Genomic DNA, 16,557 nt, shown 5'->3' with positions numbered 1-16,557 from the left:
GAGCGCTTGAGGCAGGCTGGCACGGTGTTTTTTTTTTTTTAATTCAGATTTCTATAGCGCGAACTCTACCTGAAGGTATTGGAGCGCTTTACATGAGCTCCGGTTACGTTACACAAGGGCACATTCAGGCACGGGGAGATTATGTGATCGGCAGGCAGGGCTGCTCGGGAGGAGCGCTTGAGGCAGGCTGGCACGGTGTATTTTTTTAAAATGCAGATTTCTATAGCGCGAACTGTAGCTGAAGGTATTGGAGCGCTTTACATGAGCTCCGGTTGCGTTACACAAGGGCACATTCAGGCACGGGGAGATTATGTGATCGGCAGGCAGAGCTGCTCGGGAGGAGCGCTTGAGGCAGGCTGGCACGGTGTTTTTTTTTTAATGCAGATTTCTATAGCGCGAACTCTACCTGAAGGTATTGGAGCGCTTTACATGAGCTCCGGTTACGTTACACAAGGGCACATTCAGGCATGGGGTGATTATGTGATCGGCAGGCAGGGCTGCTCGGGAGGAGCGCTTGAGGCAGGCTGGCACGGTGTATTTTTTTAAAATGCAGATTTCTATAGCGCGAACTGTAGCTGAAGGTATTGGAGCGCTTTACATGAGCTCCGGTTGCGTTACACAAGGGCACATTCAGGCACGGGGAGATTATGTGATCGGCAGGCAGAGCTGCTCGGGAGGAGCGCTTGAGGCAGGCTGGCACGGTGTTTTTTTTTTTTTTATGCAGATTTCTATAGCGCGAACTATTGGAGCGCTTTACATGAGCTCCGATTACGTTACACAAGGGCACATTCAGGCATGGAGAGATTATGTGATCGGCAGGCAGGGTGCTCGGGAGGAGCGCTTGAGGCAGGCTGGCACGGTGTTTTTTGAATGCAGATTTCTATAGCGCGAACTCTAGCTGAAGGTATTGGAGCGCTTTACATGAGCTCCGGTTACATTACACAAGGCCACATTCAGGCACGGGGAGATTATGTGATCGGCAGGCAGGGCTGCTCAGAAGGAGCGCTTGAGGCAGGCTGGCACTGTATTTTTTTTTAATGTATGGCGCCACCCCTAACTCCTCTGGAGACCTCATCTCCAGACCTTCTTCGTGACAGTGGAATCCCCTCTAATTCTCAGACGTGAACAGCATGGGACTTGACTCAATTTGGGACCTTCATGCCACAGCTTTAGATCATCAGCGCACAACTTAGCCTCCCCAAGTTGATGCGCTTAAACTTTTTTTATTCATTGCTTCTCTTTTCGACCTCGTTGTTCGCGTCTCACGTTCCTGACTTATATTTGAAAACTAAGTTGTGTGTCCCGTACATCGTGTAGAATCTGCGTTCAGGACCTGGACACTGTAACCGTGACCAATAGGATCAAGCATTAAATATACAATAGGTCTTGCCTTTCATTCAGTTAAAGCCATTTGCTTTGCTATACAACACCATTAGCAAAGCAAATAGCTTTAACTTAATCAAAGGCGCGACCTATTGCATTTTCAATGCTTGTTTAAAGGAGGCCTCGAAACAGGTCTCTATCGGGCTCTGTTTTGTGCCCTGGCACAGGCGGTCCGCTTTTTTCCCGGACTGCAGTGACCGCAGGCACATCGATGTGCACATGCTCACACTGCTCACTTCTCTCTAGTTAAGAAGTTACGGCATGACGTCATGCCAGGTGAGCGTTGTAAGGGAAGGGAAATCCTTTAAAGAAAGTCATTTTCTCTCTGGATTTCCCTTCTCTTTTTGAAACTCAGGAGCAGCAATATGGTGGTGTCACCAGGGCTTTAAGTGGACGACTTTTCAATATTATACACAAGCCATAGTTGCTGCTTATTTATCCTATGCAACTAACAACCATTGATAAAGACAATAGTTCTGCCTTGTTGTAGGTTTGATGTTACTTGTTGTATCATATATATCTGGATGCAATGACAGAAACAGCAAAATACAAGTCGGGCAGCACACTATGCTAAGCACAGATTTTACCTTACATGATTTAAGCCACGCCCCTAAGTAAGGCTGCCACGCCCCTTTGAGAGACCCTCCAACCCCCTCCCCCCCCAGTTTTTTCATCCCACTTAAAGCCCTGATTTTATAAACCATTCTCAGGACCAGTCCTAGAAATTAATGCATTACCTGCAATTATCACTTCTATTTTAGTTTCATTGAAACCGAAGTATCTTTCCCACATCTAGGTCTGAAATGTTAGTGGTGGAGAGGTGTGGCTCACTGGTTAGAGGCGGCAGACCCGTAAGCAGAGGATGGCCCGGGACCAGGGTTCGATTCCTGACGCGGCAGGGTCGTGGACCAGGGTCAGCGGGCTCGATAATTCTCGCCTCGGTGCCTACTCCAGTCAGGGACCACACTCGGCAACTCTGGGCATTAGCTTGCCTCATCTTCACAACGGCCCCCCCAGACCGCCGGGGATGCTTGGTCACACCTTAGAGATACCCATTAGGGACCATCTCTCAGGGTGAGCCAGGACGGGTTCCCCAGTGGTCAAAGCGCAGAGATACTCCTCCGGGAGTTGATTCTAGCGCTATATAAACCCACAATTAAATTAATTAAATTAAGGGTTATTAAGTAGTCAGAGATGGGTCTCCTTATTGCCTGCATACATTGTAATAGAAGGTTATAAACGTTGTAAATGTTGAATAGCAGAGTCACGTGGTACTAAGACATAAAAAATCGTTGACAGGAACTGTTTCAGGTAACTTTTCAAGACCACTATTCCTGAGGCTTGCTGTCCCATGTATTGCAAATGCTTGTTTTTTAGTTTGTCTGTGTGATTAGAGAAGGGGCTTAACCATATGCAAATAATTATTGGCCAGTCCTAAAGGAACATCCTAGTCATAATTGCTAGACCACCACCCTTTTTCACACAGGCAGCCCTAGGTGTGTTTCAGTATTGGGTACCCTCACTGTATTAAATAAACTGCAGGAGTGAAAAAGTCCATTCTCATTTTTCCTGTAGTTGCAGTGGAATGAGTGTATCTATTCTACATTTCTGCTTACTTCCAACCAGTCCTTTAATCATAGCTGATGTATCTAACAATGGTACTACGCCAGAAGCACAGCAGTTCTTAAGCTATGCACCTATTATTTGGAGACAGGAAGATCACTGGTGGGGATATGCTTTAGGAGGAATCTAAAAATGTATCTCCTTAAGTGTTAGCAACAAGTATATGAGTACAGTGTAATCAGGTGGTATTTTATTTCAGAAACTTGAAGAAGTTGAGAGAAAAGGCCAACACCAGCTTGAGAACCTGGAAAGAGAGCAGAGGTTCTTGAAAAGAAGATTGGAGCAGCTCCAAGGCACTTCAGAGCTGGAGCGAATACGAATGGACAGCATAGGATCAACCATTTCTTCGGACCGCTCGGATTCTGAGCGAGGTGGGCATTCTAATAATAATAATAATAATACTATATATAATGAAAGAACTAATATATATTTACCTTCCAATTACTACTGCAGATGTTGCAGTTTCGTAGCAATTTTTATGTCTCTGTATGCTGTTTTTGTCATTTTCTGGGCCCCTTTATTTTTTAATTTGGAAAACGCAAAATAATGGTCCCTTCAAATTTATTTTCACTGATCAAATTTGATGAGGTGTCAGCCGAGACATTTTACGTAACAAAGGGACTTAAATGTATCACTTTATATTCTTTCAAATCAGCATTCGTTGATGCACCAACCAGTGCACTGTCCACGGTAGCTATCAGTGTTTTTGATATTTCACCTGTTTAGTCAGACCTCATTCTTGATATATTACAGTTTGCCTTTGATATTCATAATTAATACATGCAGTGGAATAGTGAGAGTGGGAAGTCACTCACATTCCTCAGAACAATGTTAATTTTTACCATTGTATGAATGCTTTGGAGTCTCAAAATGATCAGCTCATTCACAGGACTGCCAAAAAGAGGAGATATTGTGCGACACAGGGGGACGAGAGGAGAGTAGAGAGTGGTAAAAGGGCTGAACCATTCATATGATAGTATCATTATTTACCTTGGAGCTGGAAAGTGACACCTCTTTGACCTTATGCTACTAATGCACACTCACATGCTCCATGGTACCATAAGTTGGGTGTAGACCAATAACTAACAACACTCTCTGGCTTTGCAGTCAGTAGATAATGCTTCACTCTCTGGCTATTTCTTGCCAAACAGTTGGTTAGTGAACCTTCATACTCTTTTTGGCCATCCATGTTCAATACTTGATAGTCAGAATTACGTTTGACTAAAATAAATACTGTAACATACTTTGCAACTATATGCTTTAATGTATTGTTTCTTGTGAGACAAATTTAGAACACAATAAAATAAATGACTTCATCATTCTCGCTGATCTCTGACATCACTGTTCAAGCACAATCTAAAATAAAATCTGTCTCTCGATCTAGTTGAACTGAATGCTTTTATGATTCACTAATTAGGTACACCATAATTACGTCAATCCCAGGATCAGTTATATTTAGACAGTAATATGGAATGTCATAGTTAAAATTGGAACTATGAATGAGAAATGTTTTAAATATTGTCCTAGTTCACACTTAAGTTTCAAATAGAAGGTCACTGTTATGTACAACAACCTATGATAGGTTATTTCCCTAGAGGCATTTGTTTACGAATCTACACCTCTGTATTTGGTGATGGCCCAATTCCCTCCAAATAAATAGAGCCTCCCATAATGTACTAGTGCGCTGCCTCCAGATTGGAAGGTTGGCAGAACTCGGCGCAGGTGTCTGACCATAAACTGAAGAAAACAAAGTGACTCTCCACAACGTTGGCACACTAAAACACATAAAAGGGTTTTTTCGTGTTTGTGCAAGCCATCGCAGTTAAAAACAAATAGACTGGAACAAGCCCTTCCGCTAACCTTGGAGATACTACCTGTAAGATTCCTAATAAAAACTGTAAAAATATGCCATGCTAATTATGAGGAAATTAATGTGTTTAAGAAACTTCTCCTTGGTCTTCATTGACTATAAAAAATGAAATCTGTCACATTGCCTTGAGATTTCATATCTTCCATGTCTCTGTTTTTGTATACATTGGTGATGATACATCAGCACAGTTCTGTACAGGTTTGTGTGACAGGAAGGGAAGTCAGTGAGTATTTGTGAAGTCAGATGTAATAAATGTATCCACCATTGTCTAGCTATGGGCACCATCTTCTGTGGAGTCCTTGTGTCTAAGAAGACTAGGCTTGTAGGAATTTCTGACATTTCCTTTTTCCAGCATTAGTTGTAACTATCCTTCAAATCATATTAACCAAATTCCTTTCCCTTTTCTTGCAGAAGAGATTGAAGTGGATGTGGAAAGCACAGAATTCTCCCATGGAGAAGTGGACAGTATCAGCACAACCAGCATCAGTGACATTGATGATCACAGCAGCCTCCAGAGTATAGGGAGCGACGAAGGGTATTCCAGCGCAACCGTCAAGCTTTCCTTTACGTCATAGGAATACAGCAACACATCAGCACAGGACAAGCTATAAACTGGTGGCCAAACTCCCTCTTCGATCCAAAGCCTCTACAGGTTGGGGTTCAAGACGCAGTATCCCTTTTCAAAACCCGCTGTCTGAAAATGAATTCTTCTGTTCCACACAGGTCTGTGGTAGTGGCCCTTTGGTGCTGAGGGTTTTGTAAGCAAGTGCATCCTGTGAAGATGGATGCACTATAAAATACCCACTCAAGGGCATCAGGCTGAATGTTGATGAACTCACCTAATATTTATGTGAAATAGGATACTGGAGTTTCCAACCCTTTTGAGGGAATGCTATTTTTTCCATGGCCACCCATTTGGAAAATTGATAGAGGTGGGTTCCATCCTCTTTTAAGCCGCTGGCATTGTCGAAAAGAAATCTCAAGTGAAACAATCAGTCCTTTTATCTGGGCGACTAAAATATATCCGTAGATGCAGGCTGTTCATGCTTAGCCTTTGGGAAAAAAGGCAGACAAGCCGTGCTTTGAGAGTGAGCTTGTCGATCATGAAACACACCCAGTGGGACCACCATCCAGCTTAGATGTTTGTTGAACTTTGTTTTAGAACAAGTACTTTCACCTTTTACTAGTCCTAGAGTACCAAACCGTGTCCTGTTCTTGAAGTTTGTGCTGCACTGGAGCACAGGCCTGCGCTGACCACAGCTGTTGACAATTTTGGGACAAACGCAAAAAAGAGAAAGGCATCAGCATCAGTAACACAGAGAGGTGTGCAAGAATCCATGCCCGGTTCCCAAGTCATTACACCTGTTTTCTTCTTTAACGTTTTTTTCACGTGTGTGTTGAAGAACCAAAAAGTAGACATTCTTCATAATCCTGTACTTTGAAATTGACAGGCACATTAAAAAAAGGAAAGCATTCACCCTGGCTCGCTGCCATGCTGGATCTGGCGGTAAACGCAAAGACTTGAAACTGCTACCTTGCTCTATCATGCACAAACAAGTGAAGCTTGTAAGAGTTGGAACGGGTCACGTGATGTTGCAGCTCTCTGTAGATCCATTCCCATTTGAATACCCACGCCACCTGTTTTTTAAAGAGTTATCGCACTAGATTTAGTAACGTAGATCATTACGTACGTGTCACATCTTAATGTCAGTTTGGCCTGCACATCTCATTAGGGCACTTTGCATCGCATACACCATCCCACTGTGCAGGTGCTGGTGCTGTTGTTAAAAAATATTGTATGAAACGTTTATTATTTCTTTCATGATGACACTTCTAACTTGCACTCTGAGGTCTTGTTTTTCTTATATATATATTTTTTTTTAAATGCAACGATTTTTTTTTCTCCAATTAAAACTTCTTATATTGACCTCAACTATGGCATTGTTTGAAACTTTGTATACCTGAAATAATTTAACTACCCCCAATAACTAAAAATGCTTTATAAAATTCATAACTTATTGCTGACTTTAAATGGGTTGTTTAATTTCAGTCCTGTAGATTTATTTTGTTTTAGGTAGGGCTGGGCAAAAAAAGATTATTGAAAAAATATTGAAAAAAAAGACGAAATAAAGACAACCTTATTTAGCAACGCTGTTGGTTTGTGTTTTTCCACATTCATATAGCGCAAAGCACTACCCTCCATTTGGGAAGATCATTTAGCTTAACTTTTAATCATGTCTGCTTGTATTTTTTAAAACTCTTGCTTTGCTCATAATTTTTCGAGTTTTTAAGAGCTTCCTAGATTATTGTGCATAAAGTTGTTGATTTGTATCTCAAACATATCCACACATTTCAGCCAAATCAAGATTTATTGAAAAGTGATATATGCAAAAGGCTCATCCACTTAAGCGCTGCTGTTAGTTGTTTATATGTTGGCCGTTTGCACCAAAATCATTAAGGTGTATGATATTTGCCTCTTCTGTAATCACATTCGTACTATTCCCTACATAGATGGATGCCGATAATCTAATCATAGTCCAGGCACTCAGTGCTTTAAAATTATGTGATATATTTGTAATAAAAAGAAAAATGTACAAGCCTATGCCACAGACTCTTCGAAGAACCTTTGGAGAAGAATCGGTAGCACAGCCGAATAGTGGCGGCCGCCACAAACAAAAGGTGGTGAGGCGGGTGGAGGGAGCGCGGGAGGGAGAGTGCGGGGTCATGCAGGGGGGTATTAGAACTAATATATTTAATTTTTTAAAACGTACCTTCACTCCAGTATTGGAACTTTCATAGATTCAAATGCTTGAATCATTCCCCGTTGTCGAGATGGGAGCCCCCGGTATTATTAAAAGTAATGTCTTATTAGATATAGAACATAAGGACCTAGGCCTTAACATTTATGTAACATATCCCTCTCCTTTTGTAAAAAGGACTGAACTTAGAACCAGCCAATCAGCAGACACCACCCTGTAGAACAGAGGTCTTCAAACTGTGGGGCACGCCCCCCTGGAGGGGCGTGGATGTGTTCCCAGGGGGGCGCAAATGGGCCTGCAATTGCATGTAAATTAAGCTAGCCTGGAAGCAGGAAAAGCACGATTCCAGGCTGTCTTCATTTACATGAAGCAGTTACAGCGCATACAAAAAAAGTGAGGATGGTGTGGTGTTCATACAGTCGTTCATAGATGTCTGTTTCAATGGTGACGAGTTATTGTTGTTTTCTGTTTTAAGAAGAGGATTGTTTCATGTAAAATAGAGGCAAAGAAGACGCATTGCAGAGTTTTCATCTTACTTGAGGAGCGCCTCATTAATTAGGACATGCTTAGTATATGCCTGGAAAGCGTTAGTTGTTTTAGTGCAGCATTTTTAGATTGACTGCATGAGGCACTGTAAGGTAAACATCGAAAGCACTGGAATTACATGATGGAAGATTGATTTTCTCACAGGTTCTAGGATCAGTATTTAAAAATCTGATTGCACCCATATGAGAGTGATTTCTCCTCCTTTGTGCCTGCCCATAGATACAATCTTTAAACTGCGCTAAGGAATTGTTAATTTCTCTTTTAAGGGTTGGATTGTTCTGTATTTCAGTGGAGGAAGTGTGTGTGTTTTTTCTTCGAATTTTTCTTGCACCTTACTGTTGAAAGTTATGTATTCTAGTTCTGATTCATTGTGTGTGCAGGTGTTGGTGTGTATGAAAGAGAGCTATATATGTAGCAGGGTTATTTAAAATGTGTGCATGCTTATGCGTGTCTCAGAGAAAGCTATATAATTGTAAGTGTTATTTCCTGTGTGCGAGGGGAGGTGCATGTGTACGTGCATGCATGTATGTGTAAGAGAGTGCTGTATATGTAGAAGGTTCATTACAAATGTGTGTCTGGCTGTCAGACATTTTATTTAATCCTATCAATGGCAAGGACAGCCAAGAACTATCAAAGCTGTGAGTACCAGTGGCGTAACCAAGCCCCTGCAACCTGTTCGGTGCGGGGGCCCGAGCTTCGGTGTCCCCCTCCGGCACTTGGCAGGCCCCTGGCCTGAGAGCTCCGGACTGGGTCTGGAGCATGGGGGGCCCCCTGCTATGTAGTTTGCAGAGGGAACACCAAGTTTTGTTACGTCACTGGTGAGTACTGGTGCTTGCTGCGAGTACTGGTGTTAGCTGCGAGTACTGGTGTTAGCTGGGAGTACTGGTGTTGTCTTTCTGGGTGGGTATGGACAAGCAGCCAAGGTCTAGTTGAAAAGTGGCATAGAGCTGAGGCTAGATACAGTACAACAAAGTTAGCATAGTTGCAATAACGATGCGAATGTTCAGTCAGAAATGTGAGTTTTTCTGAATACATAGCACTTTAATGAAGTCTCCTAATGTCTAACTATATTTACAGTATAAATGGCTATTAAATGCCTACAAATCACACAAAACATAATACATCATGAGAATGTTACTGCAAGACCGTACATCAATATACAAAGGCAACACCTTTAAATGTTATAAATTGATTGTGTTCAATAACTGATCACAAACACCGAACACTTTGAAAACAAGAAAATGAAACATGATACTAATGGGTACTACTGAGGGGTATGGGGCAGGGGCAGCGAGTGTGAATTCAATGTCAAAGACAGCTAAAAAAAGAGAAAAATCTGCATTTTATTGTTTTTTGTTCACTTTTAGGTAACTGCATATAAAAACATGCACACACCAAAATTGAATAATAAATGTAGGTTAAACCAATCTAGGAAATATACTGTTTTATCTTATGAAATCTCAGTTGGCTAATGTGATCACTGCAGATGTCTTCGTGTGTGACCAGAGTCACAGAATTAAATCCTGATTGAGGCAGTGAGGAATAGTGACTTGTTTACAGTGCAACGAGGTCCCAAATTGTGACAGAAAGCACTGTGAATGCCATTATTTAAAATTTGTATTACACTATATAAAACAAGTACACCTTTTAGCAATAAGCATTCAGACTATATCTAGTGGAAATATTTTTATATGTGGCCCTTTAAAGAGTACACTCCTTTTAACGGACACATATATTACATCTCAAACAGAATAAATATTTTTCTGATGGATACATCTGCCAGTGGATTCCTCACCTTGTGAATATCCCCTGCGCCAGCATTCCACGGAACTTTTCTTTCCCAGCACTCCACGTCGACGTGGGCGACGTCACAATGCATCGGCTCCGCTCGCGACTCCGTATGACGTCACCGGAGCCATAAGAAGCCCACGTCGGCGTGATGACGTCAGTTCCCTTTTTTCCGCGCCGTCGACGCGCAACGGTTTTTTCCAGTGCTGTCTAGCTACTTTGTAGTTTAGCTGTGTTACTGTGTAAAATTCAGTATGTCTTCGACGAGGAAGTCGGGTTTTAAGCCTTGTAGGGAATGTGGAGGCCTGATGTACATGACTGATCCGCATCAGGACTGCTTATGGTGCCTTTCTTCAGACCACGATAAGGAAGAATGCGGGTGCTGTAGGAGCATGAATCCTAAAGCGCTGAAGGAGAGGAAGACTAAGCTCTTCATGAAGAAGATCGGTGAGGAGAAGAGAGGGAGAAAAAAAGAGAAGTCGAGGCGGGAGTCATCGACTTCGAGGTCGTCGAAGTCGAAGAAACACCACAAGAAGAGGAAGCATTCTTTTCGGCGTCGGTCCTCGAAGTCCAGGAAGTCGAGGTCGGCTTCGCCCCGTCGACGTCGGAGCAAGGACTTGTCACCTTCTCCTTCTAAGTCTCCGAAGTCTCCCTCGCCGAAGCGGGCTCCAGCTCGTTCCCCGACGCCGTCACCGGCTCCGTCTAAGGCTTCGACTCCGGGTCGAGTGGAGTCTGATGTTCCCTTGGATGAGCAAGAACAGGAAGAGGCTACTCCGGTGCCGGATGACTCTGCGGCTCCGGTGGATGATACTGCGGAGCCGACGCCGGTGACTCCACAAAGGGATACAGGGTCGGTCCCTTATCCCCAATTCCCGGCTCCAGGTACAGATTCATCAAACTTTCTGAATGCCATGAATGGTATTTTTAATAGGGCGGCCTTCCCATCCGGAGCACCAACTGGTCCCGTGGGTCCGATGGCGTATACGCTAGGGGTGCCGCAGCATTATGCTCAGGCCTCCTTTCTGTCCTTTATGCCGATGGCGCCTTCTTGGCAGTTTCCGGCGCCGTCTGGGGATCCGACACGACCTCGGATGGGCCATCAGTCTTCGGAACCTTCCTCGACGCCGAGGCCGACTCCATCGGTGCCGCGTCCGGCGCCGCTTACTCCACCTATGGCGCTGCCGACTCCGGTACCTCTGGCTCCACCGACGCAGCATACGACGTCGACGACGCCGGCTCCCCGGATCCGGTCGAGACGGGAGGCCCAAAGGGTATTGGAGGAAGGGAGATATCGAGCAGAGGTGGAAGAAGGTGAAGTCGACTCTTCTTCGGATGAGTTTGAGGGGATTGAAGAAGCAAGTGGGTTGGATACAACCCCAGAGTGGGAGCATACGTCTGCTAGATCTTCTCCGCCTCAGGAATTGGCGCCCTATCTTTACTTTACTTTTGATAGCTTTATTTCGGTCGATGACCATAAAAGCACAGATAAAATATATACATAGACATAAAATACATAAATAATCAGCATTTGGGATAAAAAGTTATTAAACAACAGTTATCAAAGTAGCAACAATAAACAGTAAACATGTTCAATCACTAAGAGGGACCCAACGCCTTTAGAATACGGTTGCGTGTATGCCAAACGTTGGTAAGCAATTTTGTTAACGCGAAGACAGTTGGGCCAGAGACATCAGATTTTAAAATCCTGTACATTGGTGCATATTCCCTGCAGCCCATATTCCTTATCAGCGGAAGGAGCCAGTATTTTCGTGCTGCCTTGTAGGCTGGGCAGAAGAAAGCCACATGCAAATCAGTTTCCTCCGTAGCATCACAAGCCGGACACTGCTTTGTGGTGGGAGCCGATGGCCATGTGCATGTAAAAGACCGGAAAGGCAGTGTGCCGTATCTCCATTGGAGAAACAGCTTCCGGGCCAGTACAGGGGAAATAGGATCCAGTACCTTCTCAAACCTATAGAAATCCTTGGTTTGCAGGAACACAGAGGATAAGGACCCCTGTGCCTGAGTGGCTTGGGTCCTGGCTATTTTGTGTTCGTAATATACGTTAGCCAGGGACTTTTTGGAGATATTTAGTGCGGCATTCGCTGGCTCAGTCCATAAATCGGGGAGCCCTATTTCCATGCAAGTGGCTTGGATGTTTTTAACCCAAGGGATATTGAGCACTTTTGGGTGGTTCAGAAGTTCGACCAGTTCCGCCCGATATTCTTCAAGATCATTGCTACTCCACAGCCTACGCCAGAATGCTATGGGTCTCAGGCTTATTTCATCAGCTAACGGTCGTAGGCCCAAATCAAGCCTCAGGGGGAGGAGCGGGGTGCTGGGCGGGAGTGCGGCTATCTGTCTGATAAACTTATTTTCCGTTAGGGACAGACTCCTGCAAGGCGTATGGCCCCATAGTTCCGCCCCATACATTATCGCTCCCCTGGCCTGGGCCTTATATATCTGAATTAGTGCCCCCAATGGACGGTATGATGAACCAGTCATCATCCGGGCAATACCCCCAGTGGTTTGCGTGAGTTTAAGGTTAGCCCTACTCTGGTGAGATCCCCAAGTCATGGTTTCGTTGAGAGTCACACCAAGATATTCGAAGGTGGCCACTCTCTCGAGCCGTACAGCTCCCAATTGCGGATTTAGCCGCAATTTTTGTCTCGGGTTCAAAACCATGAATTTGGTTTTTGCCGCATTAATTTCCAGCCCCCTGTCAGTACAGAAGGCCACAAAGGAGTCCAGAATCCTCTGTATACCCATAGGGGTTTTGGATAGCAGCAGGGTGTCGTCCGCAAACATAATTGCGGGCACCCTGCTGCCATTTAATTTCGGGGCGTCAGTATATTCAGTGGCATTCAGGTGGGCGATTACCCCGTTGACGAAGAGGCAAAACAGGGTCGGTGCCAACACACAACCCTGTCTTACCCCCTGGCCAACGGGGAATCTGTCGGTCAGTTCCCCCAACCTCCCGCACCTCACTCGGGCGTAATTATTATGATGCAGCCTCTGTAAGGTCAATAGGATGTCCGGGGGAAGACCCATCTCTGCCAGGACGCTCCAAAGTTTCCCCCTGGGCACCAGATCGAAGGCGGCCCGTAGGTCCACAAAAATTGTGTACAGACTACCGCCCTCGAATTTTGCAGCCCTCCAGTAGATCAGGTTCAATCTAAAAACCTGGTCCACTGTGGATACCCCCTTCCTAAATTCCACCTGGTAGGGACTAAGGGCACCCACCTCCTCCATCCAGTCCTGGAGCCTATTCAGCAACACCCTACCAAACAGTTTCTGTGCCACATCTATCAAGCTGATTGGTCTGTAGTTGGCTGGGAGGAGAGGCGAGCCCTTTTTAAAGATGGGGACCACCTCTGCCCCCAGCCAAGTACTAGGGATTTCCATGCGGTAAGGTAAGGGGCCCAAACAGTGGGCTCCTGTTTAAACATATCCCCTGGTAATCCATCCAGTCCCGGCGCCTTTCCAGAAGCCAGTCCTGAGATGGCAGCGGTGACCTCGCCCAGCGTTATAGGCTCCCCTGCATAGTCCGGCCAGCCCACCTCATCAGCAGCTGGAGATTCTCCCGGCTCAGAACTGTATAGGGTCTGGAAGTGAGCCTGCCACACCCCTGGGGCAATATTGGGCTCTAATGCCGATTGTAAGTTCCCCGACCCCCCGTTCACAATCCTCCAGAACAAACGTTGGTTTTGGATCGCTAGAGCCTTGGTGAGTTCTTCCCACTGGTTTTCCTCCCATTCTACCTTTGCGTGGGCAATGAGTTTCTTGTAAGCTTGCCTACTTTGTTTAATGCTGTCCCCCCTAGACCATCCTTGATTAGTCTAAGGAGTTCTGTTTTTGCCCTTCTGCAAGCTAGGTTATACCACAATGATTTGCCTTGTCGCCTCCCTTTTGATTTTCGTGAGCTGCAGTTGAAATGAGGTGCCGCAGCTTTTATGAGGTCCTCATGGGCCTTAAACAATTTGCCCTGGGAATCTTTATTGTTTGCCTCGGTGTCCTGGCACCCCACAGTTTCCAAGATGGGGGTTATCCCATCATAAAGCATGGGGAGTTTATTCTTGCTTGTAGCCAGGTGCTCCCACCTGATCCTTCTCCTGTTGTTGTCAAGGAGAAGCACAGGGTTGTTCCCTTCCGCGTTAGTCGCGAGAGGTTGGGGGCCAGGGTGAACAAGGTCAAGCTCAAGCGCGTTATGATCACTATCGGTCCTTTCCGTTACCCTGAAATCCTGGATTTTCGGCCACTTCACTATTTGGGCCAAGACATAATCCAGACGGGACTCTCTTCCCGGTCTGTTGTAGGTGGTTTTACTTGGTATGTCGGATTTCATTCGGCCATTACAAGCTCTGATTCCGAACTTAAGGGTGAGGGCTGTAATTTGTAGTGCTAGTGGGGTCCAAGCCTTCGGAGGTGGAGCTTCCACTAAGGGCACTGCCCATCTGGCCTCTTCTTCTGATGATAACCCGTCTAGAAGGCCAGGAAGTGGCTCAAAATGAGAATTAAAGTCCCCTCCCACTACATGTTATGTTATGTTATGTTATGTTAGTTACATTTTAATGCGCACAGCTGCTCCAGCGAAGGAGCGTCCTGGCGCAGGGAAAGGAAAACACAACACAACACTGGAACCAGTGACAAGAAGCAAACAAAATAGAAGCTGGAAATAATTAAAACAAGAGAGTTTTCAAAGCTCGGCGAAAAGACATTAGGTCGTTCGAAAGACGGATTTCCAAGGGGAGAGCGTTCCAGAGGGATGCGGCTTTCACGCGGAAAGAGCGACCCCCCCATCCGACTAAGTCTGTAACGGGGGACGACCACCAAGGACTGTCCGAGGGATCGTAACGAACGGGTAGGCACATAAGGAGAGATCAATGAATTAAGAATTCCGGGTGCCAACTCTCTCAGAATTTTAAAAACCAGACAGAGAGCCTTAAATTGAATACGCTTACATATCGGGAGCCAATGCAAGGACCGCAAGGTGTTAGAAGTAGGACAGGATCGAGGAAGACCAACCACCGCCCTAGCCGCCGCATTCTGAACTCGTTGTAGACGAAGAATCTCGGCTTGGTTTACTCCTAATAGGAGGGAACTGGCATAATCCAACCGCGAGATGATCATTGCTTGAATGACCAGCTGTCTTGTAGGGGCATCAAAGAAACGCAGCAGGGGTCTTAGCCCGCGTAGTACCCCAAAACAGCAGGCCGCCACTCTCTTTGTGTGAGTCACAAAGCTCAGCGTATGGTCAAGCCAGACTCCGAGATTCCTGAGTTCCAGAACAGGGACCGGCGCTGACCCCAGCTCTGAAGGCCACCATTCGTCCCCCCAGTGGTCCGCTTCCCTTCCAACGATCATCACCTCTGTTTTTGACGCGTTCAGTTGGAGACAGTTGTTATTCATCCAGCTGGCCACCTCTCTCAGTCCGCTTTGGAACCTGAGGGCATCCCGTTTGGCATCCCCGCTGATCGTAACCGCCAGCTGAGTGTCGTCAGCATAGGAGACCATGGTAAGGCCCCATTGCCTGACGACCTCAGCCAGCGGCTGCACGTACAGATTAAAAAGCGTGGGACTCAGCGAGGAGCCCTGCGGGACCCCCAGGTCCAAAGGATGGTACTTGGACTGAAAAGGCGGGGTGGCAACGCAGAAGGAGCGATCACTGAGGAAGGAGCGGCACCACTGCAGAGCTGAACCACAAATGCCAATGTCCTGCAGGCGGTGTAGCAAGATGCGATGGGAAACCGTGTCAAAGGCAGCGCTCAGATCTAATAAAATAAGCGCTGCCGTTTGACCTGCATCGAGCACACTACGCAAATGCTCAACCATTGCCAGAAGGGCCGTCTCAGTGCTGTGATCAGCACGAAACCCATTCTGCGTTGGATCCAGGACATTCACAAGGGTCATATGCTCCGTGAGGGCCCGATTTACATGGGCCTCCATGACCTTGGCCGGCCAAGGGAGCAGAGATATAGGGCGGTAGTTTTCAGGTCTCGATGGATCCAAAGATGGTTTTTTTAGGATCGGAGAAACCACCGCTTGCTTCCATTTGGCAGGGACCAGGCCAGAGGTTAGGGAAAGGTTAATCAGGGAGCACACTGCAGTGCGTCCCTGAAAAGCAGCGTCCCTGAAAAGAGCAGATCTTACCGGGTCTGCAGGCGATCCAGACTTGACTCGCAGGGCCCACATTGCGAACTCCTCATCGGAGATGGTAGGAAAGGAGTGCAGCGATGGACAGCTGCTAGAGCCGCTCCAGGGGATCACAGGAGACAATGTGCTAGGAAACGCCAGATAGATTTTCCTGACTTTATCCAAAAAGAAGGTGGCTAAGGCTTCACAGTGGGCGATGGAACTGTCCAACTGTGGGGGAACTCTCTTTGCCATTAAATCTTTTACGGTTTTAAAGATGGTTTTAGTCGGGTTAGGACTGTTTCTAAATTCGGCTGCGTAAAACGCCGCCCGGGCCCTGCATATAGCTCGATGGTAATGCTTAACTAGGGCCAGGTAGATGGATTTCTTGTCGGCATCGTACGACTTACGCCACACCCTTTCCGCCCGTCTGCAAGAGGACTTCAGTGCACGCAGCGC

At 45.9% G+C, this 16,557-nt stretch overlaps 1 protein-coding gene across 2 annotated transcripts in view; it reads left to right on the top strand.

The window, feature by feature from the left end:
* The window catches only part of MXI1 (MAX interactor 1, dimerization protein), a 125,784-nt gene extending 118,759 nt beyond the window's left edge, over positions 1-7,025 (top strand). For both annotated transcript variants that reach the window (XM_085603435.1, XM_085603436.1), the window contains exons 5-6: positions 3,206-3,377; positions 5,288-7,025. In XM_085603435.1, coding sequence (XP_085459561.1) covers positions 3,206-3,377; positions 5,288-5,451 — 336 coding nt within the window. In that variant the 3' untranslated portion in view covers positions 5,452-7,025. The remainder of the gene's footprint in view (positions 1-3,205; positions 3,378-5,287) is intronic.
* Positions 7,026-16,557: the final 9,532 nt, after the last annotated feature.

The sequence above is a fragment of the Triturus cristatus genome, chromosome 1_2 (genome assembly GCF_964204655.1).
Source record: "Triturus cristatus chromosome 1_2, aTriCri1.1, whole genome shotgun sequence".
Lineage (NCBI taxonomy): Eukaryota > Metazoa > Chordata > Amphibia > Caudata > Salamandridae > Triturus > Triturus cristatus.
Note: the sequence above shows the minus strand (reverse complement) of the source record. Positions and strands in the feature narration are given on the sequence as shown.